We start from the raw sequence: 21,028 nt of genomic DNA, 5'->3' as shown, positions 1-21,028 counted from the left end.
TTAATAATACTTTGTGTGCCATTGTGTTTGACTCAATGCAGATATACTAGAGATCAGCAAGAAAAAATATACTTTCTACAAGAACTTGAAGCCCTTGGGAGTTGCTGTTTTCTTTTTTTCTGAGCTGTTGACGAACACAGGACAGTGATAGCCTAAACTGCAATATTCATGCCTTAGGTTGTATTGTGATTTGCCTATGAATTTGGGCATTGAAATAATTTATTTAAAAATACTGTCTGTCTGATTTTTATCAATGTAGATCTTAATGTGTGTTTAATAAATGTTTTCACCATGAAAATCTGTGTTACTGTATTACCTGCTCAACAAATAGGTCATAGCCTGAACACTCACTTTTTATCTGAAGTAAACGTGGCTGATAGGAGGAGTTAAAGATAAATACTTTATTGATCTCACAATGGAGAAATTCACTAGTTACGTCAGCTCTCAAGAACACTCAATGGGGGAAGTGCAATAGACAGGAAAATGTGCAATCAAGTAACTAGAGGTATCGTATATACAGTGCCTCTCGAAAGTATTCATACACCTTGAACTTTTGCACATTTTGTCATGTTTACAACCCTAAACATAAAGATTTTATTTTGATTTTTTTACTGAACGTTCACACACAAGTAACCGACAACTGTGAAGTGAAAGCAAAATGATACATGATTCTGTTATTTTTCAAAAAATAGAAAAGTGAAAAGTGGGCCATGCATAAGTATTCATACAGCATGAATGAATACTTTGTGGACCCCCTTTTACTGCAATAACAGCAGAAAGTCTTTTGGGGTTTGACTCTACAAGGTTTGAACCATTGAACATGTAGAGACTGACGTTTTAGCCCATTCCTCTTTACAAAACAACTCAAGCTCTGTCAGATTAGAAGGAGAGCGTTTGTGAACAGCAGTTTTCAGATTATTCCACAGATTTTCAATAGGATTTAGGTCATGACTTTGACTGGGCCATTCTAACACATGAATATGTTTTTATTGAACCATTCCATTGTAGATTTATCTTTGTGTTTAGGGTCATTGTCCTGCTGGAAGGTGAATCTCCGCCCCAGCCTCAGTTCTCTTGCTGACTCCAGCAGGTTTTCCTCCAAAATGTCCCTTTATTTGGCTCCGTCCATGTTCCCAACTATTCTTACAATATCCCCAGTCCCCGCTGAGGAAAAGCAGCCCCACAGCATGATGCTTCCCCCCCGTATATTTGACACTGGGGATGGTGCACTCAGGATGATGAGCAGTGTCAGATTTGCTCCATACATAGCGTTTTGCATTTGGGCCAAAAAGTTCAATTTTTGTCTCATCTGACCAAAGCTCCTTCTTCCACATGGAGCAGTGTCCTCCTTATGACTTCTAGCAAACTTCAAACGGGATTTCTTATGGCCTCCTTTCAATAATGGCCTTCTTCTTCCACTCGTCCATGAAGGCCAGATTTGTGTAGAGTAAGACTCATAGTTGTCCCATGTACAGATTCCCCCAGCTCAGCGGCAGGACTTCACAGCTCCTCCAGAGTTATCTTGGGGCACTTGGTTGTATTTCTGACCAGTGCTCTCCTTGTTCGGTTTGTTAGTTTACGTGAACAGCCGTGTCTTGGTAAGTTTGCAGTGGTGCTATACTCTTTCCATTTCCGAATGATGGATTGAACAGTGCTCCGGGAGATGTTTAAATCTTGGGAAATCTTTGTATAACTTAATGCTGCTTTAAACTTCTCCACAGCTTTATCCCTGACCTCTCTGGTGCTCCTTGACCTTCATGATGTTGTTTAGTGACCAATACACTCTGACCACAGCTCTGAGGGCCTAAAAGAACAGCTGAAATTATACTGAGAGTAGATTACACACAGGTGGCCTCTATTTAATGGTTAGGCCAAGGTGTGAACATTCTGGAGTCATGAGGAATGTTATAAAGGCAATTTAATGCACTCAGAAAAGGCTGTATGAATACTTATGCACGCCCCACTTTTCACTTTTCTATTTTTTGAAAAATAGCGGAATCATGTATCATTTTGCTTTCACTTCACAGCTGTCTGTTACTTGTGTGTGAACGTTCAGTAAATAATCCAAATAAAATCTTTATGTTTAGGCTTGTAAACATGACAAAATGTGCAAAAGTTCAAGGTGTATGAATACTTACGAGAGGCACTGTACAGTGAATATAAACAGTCCAATGTATATGTACATTTGTCTGCTCTGCCTTACCTGCTATAAGAGGAATTACACTGAAGCGATCTGAACCCCAGACCAAGCCTGATAGCTGCACAGTGCATAATGTTTGTAGCCTATGTTTAGTAGTAAATTGTAAACAAAATGCTGTTCAAATGCTGTGTGGTGGTAGTCTATGGCGTGTGAATTGTATTCTCAGAGAGTCCTGCCGCCTTTTTTTCTGTTTATGTCATAAAGAAGTTTGTATATTTTATATATACGGCAAAATTAGCAAGAGGAAGCCAAATTTAGAGACTGTAATAACACAAAAAAACAGTAGAAATGCTTTCCTTCTAATATCCAGCTGATTCGCTGATCAGCTGGTAATACTAGGCCAAGCACAGCGCTCCTAGTGCGCGACAGAGAGATGCCGATTTGACGCAATCGGCCAAAACTGGCTTCACCAACCCACAGACCGACGTCACGACCGATGGTGCTGTCCACAGCAAACACACGTGTCCCGACGTCGGCAAAAACGTGCCCGACCACTGCCGACTGCTGATTATCACGTTGGTGTGAAAGGGCCTTTACACTGAGGGCGTCTCAGTCTCCCAATGAAGGAGCTGCTCAGCTCCTCTACAGTCCCGTGCAGTGGGTGGGAGGTATTGTCTGTAATGGATGAGAGCTTGGCTAATACCCTCCTGTCCCTCACCTCTTCCACAGAGTACAGGGGGCAGCCCAGGACAGAGCTGGCCCTCCTGACCAGCGTGTTCAGCCTTTTGTCCTGCACTGTGCTGCCCAGTCCAAGCACACGGCAGCGTAGTGAATAACAGAGGCTACCACAGAGTCATCAAAAGTCCTGAGCAGTCTCCTCAGAAGGTGGAGGCGACTTTGACCCTTCTTGTACAGAACATTGGTTTTGTGGGACCAGTCTCTCCTCCTCTATGTCTTCCCCCTGGATGTTCACCAGTGTCTGCGGCATACTCTGTGCCACGGGTAGGCCTGGGACACTTTTATCCGTGGCCCACCCGACGGTTCACATCATTCAGTGTTCACGGAGTCTACCGGGACAGAGACAACTGTGCTGTCTGCACCGTTTTCTGCAGGACCTATCGTGCACATCTGACTGTCTCTGTGCAATGCAGAGTGTTGCATCGTTCGTCCTGCTCCAAAAACTCTGTGAGTTCGGAGCAGAATCGATCACTGGTCAATAGTGTTGGAAGCGTATATTTAACCCAAAGACGCAGACCCCCGACTTGATGACCACCAAGGTCGATCGCCATCTCCTTCTTCTTATTGTTCAAGCACAGGTGATTGCGCTCACACCAACCCACAAAGTCCATATTGACCGACCGGTACTCCAGGTTGTTCCCCTCGGACACAGCCCACAATAGCTTCTGCCGATGACAGCTGTCCGTGTTGTGAAGCCCGATGTGTAGATGGTGAAGAGAAACGGCGAGAGGACGGTGCCCTGAGGGACCCCATTGCTACAGACTAGCGATGGGCCAAGTTAAATGAAGTTCAAGTGTGTGTCGAGTTCATTGTCGAGCTAAAGTGGGCGTGCCAAATGAGCCAGTGTTTCGTGAACCAGTAGATCATGTGACTGAAGACTCGATGTCTGGAAATGATGAACTAATGGGTTTATGCAAGCCTAAAACTAAAAAAAAAGGATGCTCTCTTAACTTCAAATGTGTATAGCTAACTGTCCATATTATATTTCAAGTTAGGCACTGGGGGAAAAGGAAAATAAACTTACTTTATTAATTGTTACACATTCACATTCAAATCACCAGCAGATGGCATTATAAAACGAAGCTTCAGTTTGAACCATTTGCTGACACAGGAGCCTCATTGGTTCATGAGGCTTCACTTTGCCCATTACTGCAGCCGCACGTACTGTGGAAGGTTCGTGAGGTAGTCAATGGCCCATGAAGACAACAGTGACGCCTGCAGGCAGTGACACCTGCAGTGAGGCGTACATTTGCATAGGGTACTAATAAGGTCAGCAGGCCTACTATCAGTGTTGTTGGAAAATCACAACACAATTAAAGTGAGGTCATAAGAGATATAATTTGAGCAAAGTGGATGAAATATTATTACATATATAACTGAGAAAGGGATACAACACTCAACCTTCGTTTATATTTATTGTATTTAAATATTAAATGGCCATTTTTTTTTATTTCATTTTTTACTTTTGATGCATTGTGGGGGCCCGGACCACAGAGGTTCGGCCTGACTCCAACTCGCACAAGTGGGGTTTTCTAGTTGAAAAAAGTGGGGGACCACTGAAGTAGACAATGAATATAATAAAGTCGAACAAAAAAACAACAACAGCTGAATGATTGTTTATTTGACATTTCTTATGGAACTACAGTGCTAGCTATGATATTTACTTTCTTGTTTCTTTGGCGCCTAGAAAGATTGTCCAGACCGGACCAATGCTTGCACTTGGGGGCGCTTTGTCGAAACGTCGAAACAAAAAGTTGATCACGCGAAACATTCAATATAGATATAGCCATTAGCGAACAACTCTTTATAAGTCAGTAGTAGCTATCCACCCCCCTGTACGGTAATCTCAAATCATTTAATTTGAAAATTATCGACAAAACATGTACCCTCCCAAAAATAATGGTATGGTCCATCTAACCCGCCCCCGCCGCCATTTTCCATGTTATTCTCCGTTGCCTGATTGTTTCCCGACAAAATTCTATGTTACATATTGAAATCATTTTAAGAATTCAGTGTTTCTTCGCGGTTACTCCAGCCTTTTGGAGAGGGGAGTGGATCCTCTATTTTGTCTGAGGGGAGTTGAACTACTCAGACCACCATGTACATCAAACAGGTAAGGGGACAACAACCCCCCTTCGGACTTCTGTGTTAGCGGCAATCAATGGCCTATGGAAACCAGCTCAAAATTACTCGCTCTGTCTTTGACATAAAGGTGTTGTTTTCCTGATAGACACGAACAGTGCATTCTACAGTGGCACAATGCCTGCATGATCACTTGTATTTGCAGTTTGCGCTGCTCTGCCCGCCCCCTTTTAACAGTGCTAACGCTAATGCTAACCACCGATGTACACATGGGAGTGTGTGGATATTATCATATTGATCATCCACTTTCTTATTGCATTAATCCCACCATTGTTAGTATTTCCCGTAATGTTTCATTAAAGTGCAGTAAACAGTAAACTGAACTGCACATTGCAGCACAGTAGTTGATCAGCAAGGCCTGCTACTGTGCAAGCTTTGTGCATGCTGCTGGTTTCACTCAACAGTCTTGATCTGAGGATTTGTTCACTTAATGTGTACATTTATAACATTTGCATGGCCTTCATAAGTTAACTAGTTAACTAATAAAACCGAAAACTGATGAAAGTTTGTTGCTAATGCAAATCATGTTTGGACGTGTGTAGGTCATTATTCAAGGGTTTCGAAGTTACAGAGACCAAACTGTGGTCGACCCCTTCAGTCCAAAACATAATGTTATTGGTAAGTACATTAGCTTGTCTTTATTTTACATGTTTGAACAAGCTTATTAAATACATTACAATTATAATTTTGTTTTTACAGTTGGAAGAAATGGGTCTGGTAAAAGTAACTTCTTTTATGGTACGAAATGCACTATTTAAATACAAAGCAATAATAACAAGTCCTTGTTTCATAATTTAATTATTTTTATTTTTTCTATAGCCATCCAGTTTGTGCTCAGTGATGAGTTCAGCCACCTTCGTCCTGAGCAGCGCCTGGCCTTGCTCCATGTAAGTGAAGAAAATAAAAGAATTGTTTATTAAATTTGCAATATGACTAAGAGTGACTGTGGATGTCATTTTCTTTTCTTATGTCGCTCTAGGAAGGAACTGGTCCCCGGGTCATTTCAGCTTTTGTGGAGATTATATTTGACAACTCCGACAATCGGCTTCCGGTAAAAGAAACATTTATTTATGTCATGGTTACTTTTTCACTATCGCAATATATAATGCTCATGATCTCCTCCTGAGACCATACCGCAGAAGGAAGCTATCCTCAAGTTGGTGAACAATTTGAGACCGTTAATAACTATGTAATACCATTTCCTGATAGCAAAGTCTGTTAAGCGTACACACTGAAAATGTAAAAAAAAAAAAAAAAAAAAAGTTCCTCTATGACGGCTATGTTTCTTTAGATTGATAAAGAGGAGGTTTCGCTTCGGCGTGTCATTGGTGCAAAGAAGGACCAGTATTTTTTAGACAAGAAGATGGTGACGTAAGTACTGTGCTGTATTTGTAAAGACAGATCTTCAATCCTGTGAAAGTGATATTTATGATTTATGTATTTTTTGGCAGTAAAAATGACGTCATGAACCTTCTGGAAAGTGCCGGCTTCTCCCGCAGTAACCCATATTACATTGTCAAACAGGGAAAGGTGAGTCAGGAGTGTCCAACACATGTATGCACAGCCTGTCACATCAACGCTTATTAAGGTGTTAAAATAATCAGACCTTTTCCACCACCTGTAAATAATATTTCTTGATTGATGCAGATCAACCAAATGGCAACAGCCCCTGACTCCCAGCGCCTAAAACTCCTTAGAGAGGTAGCCGGTACACGTGTGTATGATGAACGCAAAGAGGAGAGCATTTCTCTAATGAAGGAGACCGGTAAACATTATTATTACGTTATTATATTACTGAATAATAATAATGCATTTTATTCACATTGTGCTTTACATTTCAGTTAACCTCTTAACCCCCACCTAAAGCGAACACATTTGCTCCAGTTTGTTATTACCTTAATCTAAAAGGTGCAACAAAAAATAGATGTAAATGCAACAAGAGCATCAAAAATGTGTGACAAAAGCGCAACAGGAAAGTGACATAATTCAACAAAAAAGTGATGAAGAAGTAACAAAAAAAAGAAGATAAGGGAACAAAAAAGCCACAAAAACACAGCTATGAAAATGTGAAAAACACATTTAAAAATCAATTTTAAAACAAGTGACGACAATGTGGCAACAACTTGGAAAATGATCCGTTTAGATGAGTTTTGTATATTTGGGTAAAGCTGAACTGAAGAAAATGCACTTGGTTAAAAGGGGGGGGTTAAGAGGTTTGAAGTCCTAGTGCTGATTCCCTAAATATTTGGCCAAGCTCCGTTTTAATGAAGACCTTATCAAAATAACACATTTTCTAACGTATGTATTTAACAGAGGGAAAACGAGAAAAGATCAATGAACTACTGAAGTATATTGAGGAGCGTCTGCACACTCTGGAGGATGAGAAGGAGGAGCTGGCTCAGTACCAAAAGTGGGACAAGATGAGAAGAGCTCTCGAATACACCATCTACAACCAGGAGCTGAATGAAACCCGAGCCAAACTGGATGAGGTCAATTAAGATACAATTTGATATGGACAGAAGATACAGTATATTGTATTGTGGATTATGCATCACAATATGTTTTTGTTTCCTTTTCTTTGTAGCTCTCATCCAAGCGAGAGACCTGTGGAGACAAGTCCAGACAGCTCCGTGATGCTCAGCAGGATGCTAGAGATAAAGTGGAGGTTTGTTGAACCTTCAAAAGCAAATCACAATTTATTTTCTGTTTTTAAAATGCCACATCAACATTCAATAAATTCAACATATTGTGTTAGCCAGCACTCAAATCACCCGCACACACCTCCCTCTGCCTGACCCTCCGTTCCATATGATGTTTGCAGGAGACGGAGCGCGTCGTTCGAGAGTTGAAGTCTAAGATCTCGGCCATGAAAGAGGAGAGAGAGCAGCTCTCGGCTGAGCGCCAGGAGCAAATCAAGCAGAGGACCAAACTGGAGCTGAAGGCCAAGGACCTGCAGGACGAGCTGGCAGGCAACAGTGAACAGAGGGTACGGAAGCCTCTGTGCGTCACTGTGCACACGTGGTCTTTGCACCAACAACACTTTTTTATTACTGAGAAACATTATGACCATGATCAGTCTTACCTCTAAGTTTTCAGTTCAAGTCGGGCAATCTAAATGGAATTACTGCTTTCATTTGATTACGCTTTTGGTATTTGCGTCAGTGATAATGTTTGCAGTTAACAGATTAAAAAAAGCCCGTGACTTAGATGCTGACTTTTTTTTAAATTAAGTTTCTGACTCATAGGACCTGCTGCTTCTGTCAAATGTCTAAAGAATAAAAAAAGACAACACTTTGAATCATATTTTAGCCATCACAGCAGCTATACATCAGTCTTGGCGCGGTGTATCGTGCCTACAGAGTTGGCTCCCCTCATTGTCCATATGGCGTTGAGTCCTGTGCTTGTCTCTTTGTATGTGTAAGCATAATTAGACTATTATAGCGGTGTTTTTTGGCTCGGTTCTCTCTGCACTATGTTGAGTCCCAGGCAGCGTGCCGGCTGTTGGTTGGATTAGGCCCACCTGGCTAAAGATGGCAGTGGCACATCATCATGCAAATGTTTTCTGCTAAAACTCCAGGGAAATAAATTTGCGTCACTGGTTGACAATAACTGATTTAAATGATCCACGTTGAACCTGTTTTCGGACGTAAATCTGACTTTTATGTTTCCTGCGTGTGAAGTTTGTTACATTTTGTCCTTCATGAATTGTATGTGGGTTTGTATATTTGACCGTTTTCTTATTTTGCAACTTGTAGAAACGTCTGCTGAAAGAACGTCAGAAGCTACTTGAGAAAATTGAGGAAAAGCAGAAAGAGCTGCAGGAGACTGAGCCCAAATTTAACATGGTGAAGGAGAAAGAGGAGCGGGGCATCTCCAGGTAAGAGCACTTCAGTGTGAGTCACGTTTGGTGGGCTGCTAGTTATGAGGTCAGGTTTAAAATGTAATTAAGTTATGAAAAAAATCATCATCAATGTATGCATCAGTCTCAGTTTAAAGGAAGAGCTAACGTAATATTTCAACGCGGATCATTTAATACCGAATGAAATGCTGAAATACTCTCCTGTTTTCAGACTGGCCCAAGCGACCCAGGAGAGGACAGACTTGTACGCCAAGCAGGGGCGAGGGAGCCAGTTCACCTCCAAGGAGGAGAGAGACAAGTGGATTAAAAAGGAGTTAAAATCACTGGACCAGGCGATCAATGACAAAAAGAGGCAAATAGCAGCCATCCACAAAGACCTGGAGGACACGGAGACCAACAAGGAGAAAAATCTGGAGCAGTACACTGTAAGAAAACTATTTCATTTGCAAAACTAATGTGATGTCGGTACAGCAGTGTCATAATTATGTACTCCCTATAATCACTAGAAATTAGACCAAGATCTTAATGAGGTCAAGACTCGTGTAGAGGAGCTGGACAAGAAGTATTATGAGGTCAAAAACAGAAAGGACGAACTTCAGAGTGAAAGAAAGTAAGACATTGTTTTGTGTGCAGTATGTATACATAAAAGCCTATTGTAAAAATAAAACAAAATATATATTTGTGTCTATACAGTTATCTGTGGCGTGAGGAAAATGCTGAGCAGCAGGCTTTAGCTGCAAAGCGCGAAGACCTCGAGAAGAAACAGCAGCTTCTTCGAGCCGCCACTGGAAAGGTCTGTGTTCAAACAGAAACGTATTATTGACATGAGCATTTAAATAAATAGAATGCACTTCTCATTGATTTATTTTTCATTCATTTGACCCTGACAATGCAATCAGTCATGGTTACAAAGCAAAGTTTTCAGTCACGTGCCAATTCTTAAAGGAATAGGCCACCGTTTTTATATACTAAGATATGTTCTTACCTCACTTTAGTCGAGTTAATATATCCCCGTCTGGTCATTGTCCGCGCGCTCTGTCACGCAAACGGAGCACATACGCAGCCTCTCCCATATGTGACATAGCTCCGAAAAAGCTCACGATAGAAGCTACCAAGCTCTTCCACGTGTTCCCTATTTAAATAAAGTTACGTGAAGTGTTTTCATGCGAAGTATATTTACACAGAAATGTAACGTGTCGATTTTATAAGCAAATAAAAAGGGGGACTATATTGTGAGGCGTAATGATACGAGGAGTAAAACGTCCGCGCAGTAACTCCTAAAGGTTATTGACGGAAGTGAGCGGGGGAAGTCTTTAGGAGTTACTACGCGGACGCTGTGCTCCTCGTATCATTACGCCTCACAATATAGTCCCCCTTTTTATTTGCTTATAAAATCGACACGTTACATTTCTGTGTAAATATACTTCGCATGAAAACACTTCACGTAACTTTATTTAAATAGGGAACACGTGGAAGAGCTTGGTAGCTTCTATCGTGAGCTTTTTCGGAGCTATGTCACATATGGGAGAGGCTGCGTATGTGCTCCGTTTGCGTGACAGAGCGCGCGGACAATGACCAGACGGGGATATATTAACTCGACTAAAGTGAGGTAAGAACATATCTTAGTATATAAAAACGGTGGCCTATTCCTTTAACTCTTTCTTCACTGTACATTTGCTTCATAAACTCATTAATCCACGATCGATGAGCTGACACCCATTTAATTCAAAGTGACGGGTTTCGCTTCAGTCGAGAAAAGCTCACTGTGACTCACCCCATTGTCAGGATAAGTACACCAGATCTAATCATTAAGTTCTTCACGTATGCCTCCTTATGGTCTGCAGCTAAATTTACTCATGAGTCACCCCATTGTTCAGTTTGCTGTCCATCAAACCTCACTCATGCGACAGCTCTAAGGACGCTTTTTGTTCACTCCATAAACAGGTGCTTCATTTACGAGTCATTAGAATAATCTGATTCATATTCCACAGGCTTCACACTCGAGCCTCAGAGCGGCATGGACTCAATCTAACATGAATTATTGCCTTTATCAACCTCTTCCCTCCTCTTCCCCTTCAGGCTATCCTCAACGGCATTGACAGCATCAACAAGGTCCTGGAGCATTTCCGCCGTAAAGGCATCAATCAGCATTTGATCAATGGTTACCATGGCATTGTCATGAACAACTTTGAGTGTGAGCCTGCCTTTTACACCTGTGTGGAGGTGACAGCCGGAACTAGGTGAGGATTCATGTTTTAATTGATACTAGAATAACTGCTCCTACAGCATGGCTACTTTTAACACCCTGCGTGATTTTGCAGGCTCTTCTATCACATTGTAGACACTGATGAAGTCAGCACGAAGATACTGGTGGAGTTCAACAAAATGAACCTCCCTGGAGAAGTCACTTTCCTTCCTCTGAACAAGTTGGACGTCCGTGACACCGCTTACCCTGAGACTAATGTGAGGACTGATGATGAGACTGTTATGTTCTTTCATATTTTCAGTATTTACACATTTTTCAAATCCTCTTGTTTTGTTAGGATGCCATTCCCATGATCAGCAAACTGCGCTACAGCACAAACTTTGACAAAGCCTTTAAGCACGTGTTTGGGAAGACGCTCATTTGCCGTAGTATGGAGGTCTCCACTCAGCTGGCCAGAGCCTTTACTATGGACTGTATCACACTGGAGGGTAAGTCTGTTCGTGGCCGTGTAAATAAAGACTTGACACAACTGACCTTGTGACCTTTTTAAGAGAAACACATCTATTTTCTGTAGGTGATCAAGTGAGCCACAGAGGAGCTTTGACTGGAGGCTACTACGATACAAGAAAGTCTCGCCTGGAGCTGCAAAAGGACATGAGAAAAGCGGAAGATGAGCTTGGTGAACTGGAGGCCAAACTCAATGAGAATTTACGCAGAAACATTGAACATATCCTTTGGATTCACTGGTGTCTGACCCAGAGTTAAAAGCTCATAAATCATTACCTCTGCACTAAATAAGTTCAGGACCGTGTGACACAGTGACAACAGTGAAAAAGATGAAGTAGTGTTAATGTGTTTTCCTGGAGTGAGGATTACACTCTGTTGGGCCATCGATCCCATTGCCATGACTCATTCCTCCCCAAAAATACATTTTGTTACACAGGAGCGGTTATGCCTATTTGAACACCTGCGTAGCTTCTTACGCAAAGACATTATTGCATATTTTAGGCCCCTGGTCTGTGATTGGTCGGCGGCAAAATGGATGACAAGCCAAGTGTCATTCACTGCATTTGTGAGTCCCTTATTGTTGCTTCTCCACCGCTGCTGTCCATAAGCTTCATATTAGAGCAACGGCCAACCGATTTACCCAGAGATACTTTTGTGTAACAAAAATGACAGACAGCAACTTATCCTTTTGAAACACTTATGTAACTGCGGACCTTAGGTGGAGTTATGTAACGATGTAAAAAGCCTTTTAAGGAGCTACATGGAAGGGCTGGAGAACTACTGGAAGCACCAGAGCTTTTACCCCGACAGTCGCTGTTTTCTCTCTTCATTTTGGACATAGTTATTTGATGTTCATCTTTTTGAGAATCAAAGGACCAAAGGGGCGACAGTGGCGCAGATGTTGGAGTGAGTTGTCTCTATATCGGAAGGTCAGGGGTTCGAATCCCGCCTCCTGAAGGTGCCCAATGTCGTCGTGTCCTTGGGCAAGACACTTCACCCTCCTCGTCTCCAGTGTTCGTGTTACACTGGTGTATAAATGAGAGAGTGAATGGGTCACTGGTTACTTGCTGTAAAGCGCTTTGAGTGCCTAATGTAGGTGGTAAGGGTTGAGTTGAGAGCAAAGGACCTGAACAGTGCGTACGGTCATTATTCTTGTGATTCAAAATGTACTTTTATAATGAGCTGTGCCATTTGTTTCCTTAACACTTTTCTCTACGCATTAACAATGAGATTGACCAACTGATGAACCAGATGCAGCAGATTGAGACTCAGCAGAGGAAGTTTAAAGCGTCCAGAGACAGTATTCTGTCCGAGATGAAAATGCTGAAAGAGAAGAGGCAGCAGTCCGAGAAGACCTTCATGCCCAAGGTAAAAACTGCAGTGCTTTGAGTTATCAGTCAAAGGTTCTGTCGTCTCACTTGTGGTTTACTCCCAGCAACGTAGTCTTCAGAGTCTAGAGGCCAGTCTCCACGCTATGGAGTCTACCAGAGAGTCATTGAAGGCCGAGCTTGGCACTGACCTTTTGTCCCAACTCAGTTTGGAAGACCAGAGGCGTGTCGATGACCTCAACGACGAGATCCGCCAGCTTCAGCAGGTTAGGCCTAAGCGAACTGCTCTACAAATGTATCTCGTTTACACATGAATTTTCACCATATTTGTAGTACTGACTGCTAGTGTGTTTCCTACATTTTGCTTCTGTTCACCGCCTCTCGCAGCAGCTGTGTGTGGGATGTGTTTGTGATTCAACATGGCTCCCTCTCTTTTCACTGCCAGCTGCTGTCATCATTTAATTCAATTATTCCTTATTTGTGAGCTTCAACCGTTCATGTGGACGTTTGTAATGTTAGTGTGAAATGTAGAGATACAGATGTGAATTTATTTCTATGAGACACATTACATGTCGTCCTGAAAAGACATTCAGATTTCTTCATGGTGTTTTGACCAATTCAGGACAACAGGCAGTTGCTGAATGAGCGAATTAAACTGGAGGGCATCATGACCAGAGTGGAGACCTACCTCAACGAAAACCTGCGCAAGCGGCTTGACCAAGTCGAGCAGGTAAAGTTTGTAGCAATTTAAACTGCCAGTGCATGAGTTAATCATAGTAAGTGAGACATTCAATCTGTTTGTTTTTTTGGGTTTAATAGGAGTTGAATGAATTGAGAGAGACTGAAGGTGGGACGGTGCTGACGGCAACCACCTCAGAGCTGGATGGCATCAACAAACGAGTCAAAGACACTCTGGCTCGTTCAGATGGTACTGTGTCATCAGTGATAAACACGTGCTAATCACTAAATTGTATATAACAAAGTGGGGCTAAGTGGTTCATTATGGCACAAATCAACTGCAGAATTTAGTATGCGCTAAATGATGTACTATGGAGGACTGATAAATGTACTGAATTATGTCATAATTACAGCCTTCAGCTTATAACACCATTTATAAAGAAGAAGAACTTTATTTATATAGCGGCTTTCACAGAGTTATATAGTTACAAGGCACTTTACATGAGACAATTATACATTCACTCCACACACTCGTTGGTGTTCAGTTTACCCTGGGGGAGACTGACAGAAACATTGGTCGTGACTGCACACATCTGCGCCAACGGTCCCTCTGACCACCATGCATTAACACATTCATGCATACTCCACACAGAAAGGCCCCGTCCAGTGGGAATCAAATCTGGGACCTTCTACCCGTAAAGCACAGTAGTAGCAGCACAGTGCTGTTGGTGAATCATGGTGTCGATAATAAGCTCTCTCCTGGATAATGTCAAAGGGCCATACATTTCATAATAACTACCAGTATGAAACTGATGTCTAGCTTAGTTAAACCTTTATGCATTATTGTGTATTTCCACTATCTCAGACCTGGACACGATGGTTGATAAGACAGAAGTTGAGATCAAGGACCACATAAAAAGCATGGACCGCTGGAAGAACGTTGAGAAAGAGCAGAATGACGCAATCAACCACGACACGAAAGAGCTGGAGAAGATGACCAACCGACAGGGCATGCTACTCAAGAAGAAGGAGGAGTGCATGAAGAAGATCCGAGAGCTGGGCTCACTGCCTCAGGAAGCGTTTGAGAAGTACCAGACGCTCACACTCAAACAGGTGGGAAAGCGAGAACATTTCTAATAAGAAAATACCTTTTAGTGAGTGGGATATTTTGGGCAACCACTGATTATTTGTAATATGTGGCTTAGTAACATATTTTTTTGGGATCTCAGCATCAACATTTCAGAATTTGAAGAGAAAAGTATTTATGGAAAAGAGACTTCAGGAGTAAACACAACTTTTCAAAGTGGCCTGGAGTGCCATCTGCTTTAAGTTTTTTCAAACTGCATTCGAACACATTAATGCTGCCGTATTGAACACACTTTGAGAACAGAACCGCTCTGAACGATTGCACAGTTTTATGGGCTTTAACGATGTGGGACAACGGATGCAAATGAGCCCATGGCTACAATCCAGCGTGGACTGTGCCTAGTACCAAATAAACCAATGCACTGGGCATTTTCAGGTTTAGAAGTCCAGATCTGCACTTTCTGCTGCCAAAGAAAATGGTGGCCTAAGTAAACAGGATGACTTTAGTTTGCTTACTCGAGTGAAATACTACATGCATGATTTTGATGAGGAAACAAAGTCATCATGTGTTTTCATTTTCCGTATGGTCACAATGTTTGATATGTGCTATATTGAGATAGCTGGAGCGCAGAGAGACCGCTCTTCTGGGGTGTTCCCGGCCTTCAGTTGTCAGTTTCCATCAAAAGTGCTCCAGGGAAGGACATTATCCAACTCATTTAACCTCGCAACAGTGTATCTAATGTCTAACCTTTCCTTTCACTTGTATAACTTGACCTTTTATACAGTGATATACTTAAATTGACACCAAAGAAATGACATAACACTGGCCCAAATGCTGAATACGTAACAGGACTAAAGGTCAAACATTGTGATCATCCTGCCTCTGTACCTGTGCTCCTACACTGAAGATGACAGGGACTCTCCACCAGTTAAAAGTCTTAAGTTACGGTTTCCACCCACTCTCCTCCAGTGACTCATGCTTTTCTTAGCGCTTCTGCTCAGATCCTTCATCCAGCCACCTCTGCTCGAACACACACCTGTTAGAGAGGACAAGTTTTTACATTCCTCACTTGAACATACTGAATATAGCTTTCTCAAATGCGCCGCAGTCAATCGATCGGCATCATTTCAGAGACGAGACGGAGGCGCTGATTGAAGTGGATGAGTGGGTCGCATAACAGAGGCACTTGTCCTTTTTAAAATGACTGGCATCACTCATTCAGATGGTGCTGTTTGAGTGCAACACACAAAGAATCAGAGTGACAAATAGTCCAGCTTTTTCATTTCCTTATGCTGGTAAATGGGCATCAAGCTCCATCACAGTGGCATCGGTAAAAAGTACACTGAGGAATTAATCATTCCTCCTTTAATTTGCATTTGATTAGGTTTAGGTTTAAACCAATGCATCTGGAAACCATAACCATTTTAGAGAGTTTATAAAATACTTCAGAAAGAAGAAAGTGACTCATCATTTGACACACTTTTGCAGCTTTTCCGTAAACTTGAGCAATGCAACACAGAGTTGAAGAAGTACAGTCACGTCAACAAAAAAGCTCTGGACCAGTTTGTGAATTTCTCTGAGCAAAAGGAAAAGCTGATCAAACGTCAGGATGAGCTCGACCGCGGCTACAAATCCATCATGGAGCTGATGAACGTCCTCGAGCTCCGCAAGTATGAGGCGATCCAACTCACGTTCAAACAGGTCAGTGAGCGGAACCCTGTGCTTTTGATATTAGCGGCACAACTTCGTATTGTAATAAACGACTTTCTGCTCAGGTGTCCAAGAACTTCAGCGAGGTGTTTCAGAAACTGGTGCCTGGAGGGAAAGCCACTCTCGTGATGAAGAAGGGCGATGTTGAGGGTGGACAGTCCCAAGACGAGGAGGGCCAGGATAGTGAGAGGGGCTCAGGGTCCCAGAGCAGTGTCCCATCTGTGGATCAGTTCACCGGAGTCGGCATTAGGGTAATTTACATCCTAAAATGCAACGCTTTCTATCTGCAGCTACTTAGATTTTCTTGTTGAAATCCCACCAAAGCATGACATTAACTGTGTTTTTCTTCCCCGTGTCCTGCACAGGTCTCTTTCACTGGAAAGCAGGGGGAGATGAGAGAAATGCAGCAGCTCTCTGGAGGTCAGAAGTCTTTGGTGGCACTGGCTTTGATTTTTGCCATCCAAAAATGTGACCCAGCACCTTTCTACTTGTTTGACGAGATCGACCAAGCCCTCGATGCTCAGCACAGAAAAGCTGTATCCGGTAAAGTCACACTATTTTACTATTTTACTCGTTTTTTTTTTAGTAAATGTTATAGTAATTGCAATCATCAGCTGAAAGTAACAGTTTCTCACCTGTTTCTCTGTGTATTTCAGACATGATCGTTGAGCTGGCAGGTCATGCCCAGTTCATTACCACCACATTCAGGCCTGAGCTGCTCGAGTCTGCTGACAAGTTTTATGGTGTAAAATTCAGAAACAAGGTGAGACTAATTCTTTGACCTTTAATCGCCCACGTCCCTACTTTTAAAAGCCTGTGTCTGTGCTGTGTTTTCCCTGATTGGTATTTTAAGGGTGCATTAACTATGTACTTGTGTTGTAGGTGAGTCACATCGACGTGATCACAGCAGAGCAGGCCAAAGACTTTGTGGAGGACGACACCACCCACGGTTAAACCCCACTGCCTTCTACCGCCCTCTGAGCACTCAAATGTTAAAGCTTACAAACAATCTTAGAAACTTTTAAATGCATTTTCAGTCATTTAGATCTAATGAACATTAATTTTAAATGGATCTACTTCTACTACTTCAGAGAGTGCATGATGAGTCCTTTAGCTCAGATTTTCTCATTTTGTTAACATTACATGTGACAAGTTACTGTTAAGATGACGTTGGCTCTTGAGAACCGGATATTGTGGTAATATAATCCTGTGTACAGTTTCGTAAAGGGTTATGTTGGCCGTTGTTTAGTTTGTTTGTTTGTTACCCATTTTGGGTCCTACTTGATTTGTATTGTGTGCCCTGATTTGCCCAAAACAACCATAATCCTGAAGTCAGTGGTTGCCTTTCCTTTAATATGTGTTTATAAAGCTTACCATTGTTGTTCATGTCAATGTATGAACATTTTTCATTCCAATACTAACTTTTCTTCATTAATGGTAAGAAATTCAAATTTAAGAGATCAAATTATAATTTACCATAATTTATAATACCCATGTTAGTGTGTAATGCCACTGGAGCTCAGCATTTAAACCCCTCTGTTTGTCGTAGTCTCTGGCCCTTACCGTTTACATGTTAATCATTTTTTTTATGGCATAAAAATAAAATATTTACAATTAAGCTTCACTTGTCAGTACCTTAATATGAGCCTTGACACCAGATGGCGCTGTTTTGCAAGCATATTCAGGGGCGTACCCATGCTATAGAGTTTAATATAGTCCGTGTACATCCACAAGATTATTTAGGAATACGTTTGGAAGAAAAATAAGGATTTAGAGGTTGCACAAGCTGCTCAGTTTCCTGAAAATAGTCATGCGATGATTTTGAACTTTTTATTATACTGCACAGAATAATTGCAACTATATTATCACGATGACTATTTAACAATTTTTTTGGGGGAAATGTGTTTAATATTTATACTTTGCTCTGATATATTTGACCAGACTTTCAAAAGGCTGCTAAAAGTGCTTTCCCTGAAAGGTGTCAGTGATGTTGCTGAAAGCAAGGTGAAGCAAGGCTGGACTTTCTAAGTTTGTTTTTTGCAGAATTAAGAAACTTTTTTAATTTTTGATATGGAACCAAAAACAGGATTTCAGAAACTTATTTATTTGATGATGTCCATCCCTGTGCGTGAGTTTAGTGAAGCTCATCTCCCCTAAGAGCTCTTTGCTGCTGGCTGCAAGACATTAACAGCCCTGCACCCTATCAGATGCCACATCAGCTGACAGATCTTCAGACCTATGCTTCAGATTGCTGCCAGTCTGCTCTGATATATTTAAAATATGCAATCATATTTCTTTTGCAACTCAAACTGATTGTATGTAAGCAGGCCTATAATAAGATTAGGGGGAGACACTGCAGGTAAAGGTTTTCAGGTTTTGGGACACGTGGTTTAAATATTGCACTATTTCACTGTTTATGAAACGAGACGGCACATCTTAATAAATTTAATTAAATGTTTACTTTTACAGTTTCTCCATAGAGTTTCATGAAAAAATTCAATTTCTAAGTCCTTTTTCTCAAAGTATATTTTAGCAACATTATAAAGCTATATCTACATGAATTTCTCCAGTCTTGCACAATATTATGAACGTTTTATCTAATTTCTTGCTTGATTTAATTAGCTTTTACCTCTTTAAAAACGATGTGAAATTTGATTCACACTAAAAACTAGGTTTGATAAAAATGCAAAATAAAAAAGCAGCAAAATCCCCTTTGAGTTATTTTAATCTAATAGTCTATGTCAACAAAACAAACTCACAACATTAAACCTGAATTTATCACCACAAAAACCCCCAAAACAAATATATATGGATACCGACTCAGGAACGGGGCCAACATCAGTCACCTCCTCTACATGGATGACATCAAGCTATACGCTAAGAATGAGCGAGACATCGACTGATCCAGACCACCCGGATATACAGTGCAGACATTGGGATGTCATTCGGACTAGAGAAGTGTGGTCGGATGGTGACTAAGAGAGAGAAGGTAGTCCACACAGAAGGGGTCTCACTCCCAGAAGGAACAATAGCAGACATTGAGGACAGTTACAAGTACCTCGGAATCCCACAAGCAAATGGCAACCTCGAAGAGGTGACAAGGAAAGCGGCTACGGCCAAATACCTCCAACGAGTAAGGCAGGTCCTAAGAAGCCAGCTCAATGGCAAGAACAAGTCCCGGGCAATAAACAGCTACGCCCTGCCAGTAATCAGATACCCTGCAGGAATAATAAGCTGGCCAAAGGATGAGATACAGACCACAGATGTTAAGACGTGAAAGCTCCTAACCATGCACGTGGGGTTCCATCACAAGTCCAGCACTCTGAGACTGTACGATAGCCATAAGGAAGGAGGCCGAGGACTAGTGAGTGTGAGAGCCACTATCCAGGAAGAAACATCCAAGATCCATAAGTACATCAAGGACAAGGCTCCGACAGATGACGTGCTCAGTGAATGTCTCAGACAATGGGGAACAGAAGATGAGGTGCTGGAGGTCCCGTCATGCGAGGACCAGCCCCTACACGGCATGTACCACCGAAACATAACTGAAGTGGGGGATATCAAGAAATCCTACAGAGGCTCATCATGGCTGCACAAGAGCAGGCCTTGAGCACCAGAGCAATAGAGGCCCAGATCTATCACACCAGACAAGATCCCAGGTGTAGACTGTGCAAAGAGGCCAATGAGACAATCCAGCACATAACTGCAGGGTGTAAGATGCTGGCAGGGACAGCTTACATGGAGCGCCATAACCAAGTGGCTGGTATAGTGCACAGGAACATCTGTGCAGAGTATGGGCTGGAAACCCCAAGGTCAAAGTGGGAAACACCTCCAAAGGTGGTCGAGAATGACCGAGCCAAGATCCTGTGGGACTTCCAGATACAGACGGACAGAATGGTAATGGCGAACCAACCTGACATTGTGGTGGTGGACAAAGAGCAGAGGAAAGCCGTTGGGGTTGACATAGCAATACCAAGAGATTTCAATATCAGGAAAAAAGGAACACGAGAAACTAGAGAAATACCAGGGGCTCAGAGAAGAGCTGGAGAAGGCCTGGAGGATGAAGGCATCAGTGGGGCCCGTGGTTGTGTCTGGCAGTTGGAGCAGTGTCTCCCAAACTGCAGGAGTTTCCAGGACCCAGAGGACCCCAAGCTTGAAAGAAAAGGAAAAAGAGACTGCCTCCGGAGGGTGAGAAAGAGTTGAAAGTTAAGAAGAAGATCTTTATTTATATAGCGCTTTTCACAGACATGGTCACAAAGCGCTTTACATGAGACAAGTGTGTTGTGGTGTGGAAGGAGGCACAGAGCGCTTTGTGTGTGGACAGCTTCATGACCATTGTAAGACTCTCATTCAGACCCCTCGGTCTGAATCTTTGGATATGTGTTACCATCCATGATGGCTTTTATCAGGAACTTTACTAAGCTTAAGCACCAACACAGGGACAAATATCAAAGCAAATATGTTCCTGGACCTTTAGAAGAAATCAAAACACAATTCAAACACAGCCACAACAACACAGATGTTCCTCCATCACAGATGAGTTTGAAAAAACAAATGTCCAAAAGAGAATCTCTCAGGTCAGTCCCCGCCGACAGTTCACATCAGCTGCTCTTAGAAACATTCTATTCAGTTT

General features: G+C 42.1%; 1 protein-coding gene across 1 annotated transcript; it reads left to right on the top strand.

The window, feature by feature from the left end:
* Window positions 1–4,808: 4,808 nt before the first annotated feature.
* On the top strand, window positions 4,809–18,006 carry smc3 (structural maintenance of chromosomes 3). Its single transcript, XM_079554397.1, has 29 exons — window positions 4,809–4,991; window positions 5,563–5,638; window positions 5,720–5,758; window positions 5,840–5,907; window positions 6,000–6,071; window positions 6,312–6,391; window positions 6,472–6,550; window positions 6,668–6,785; window positions 7,334–7,509; window positions 7,605–7,685; window positions 7,842–8,006; window positions 8,776–8,897; window positions 9,091–9,304; window positions 9,386–9,489; window positions 9,573–9,672; window positions 10,959–11,119; window positions 11,201–11,342; window positions 11,423–11,573; window positions 11,660–11,812; window positions 12,809–12,960; window positions 13,028–13,186; window positions 13,543–13,650; window positions 13,740–13,848; window positions 14,464–14,711; window positions 16,174–16,386; window positions 16,461–16,646; window positions 16,761–16,938; window positions 17,052–17,158; window positions 17,278–18,006. Exons 1-29 carry the CDS (start codon window positions 4,977–4,979, stop codon window positions 17,347–17,349), a joined length of 3,648 nt encoding a protein of 1,215 aa, XP_079410523.1. The 5' UTR covers window positions 4,809–4,976; the 3' UTR covers window positions 17,350–18,006.
* The last annotated feature ends 3,022 nt before the right edge of the window (window positions 18,007–21,028 follow it).

This window comes from Gobius niger (genome assembly GCF_951799975.1).
Source record: "Gobius niger genome assembly, chromosome: 3".
Classification (NCBI taxonomy): domain Eukaryota; kingdom Metazoa; phylum Chordata; class Actinopteri; order Gobiiformes; family Gobiidae; genus Gobius; species Gobius niger.
The sequence above is the reverse complement of the archived record's forward strand: the minus strand, read 5'-3'. Positions and strand labels throughout refer to the sequence as shown.

Excerpts from the sequence above, each read along its gene's own strand:
- smc3 (XM_079554397.1), top strand. Across the intron at positions 7,510-7,604 it reads CCCGAGCCAAACTGGATGAG|CTCTCATCCAAGCGAGAGAC; the intron begins GTCAATTAAGAT and ends TTTTCTTTGTAG. Across the intron at positions 8,898-9,090 it reads GAGGAGCGGGGCATCTCCAG|ACTGGCCCAAGCGACCCAGG; the intron begins GTAAGAGCACTT and ends TCCTGTTTTCAG.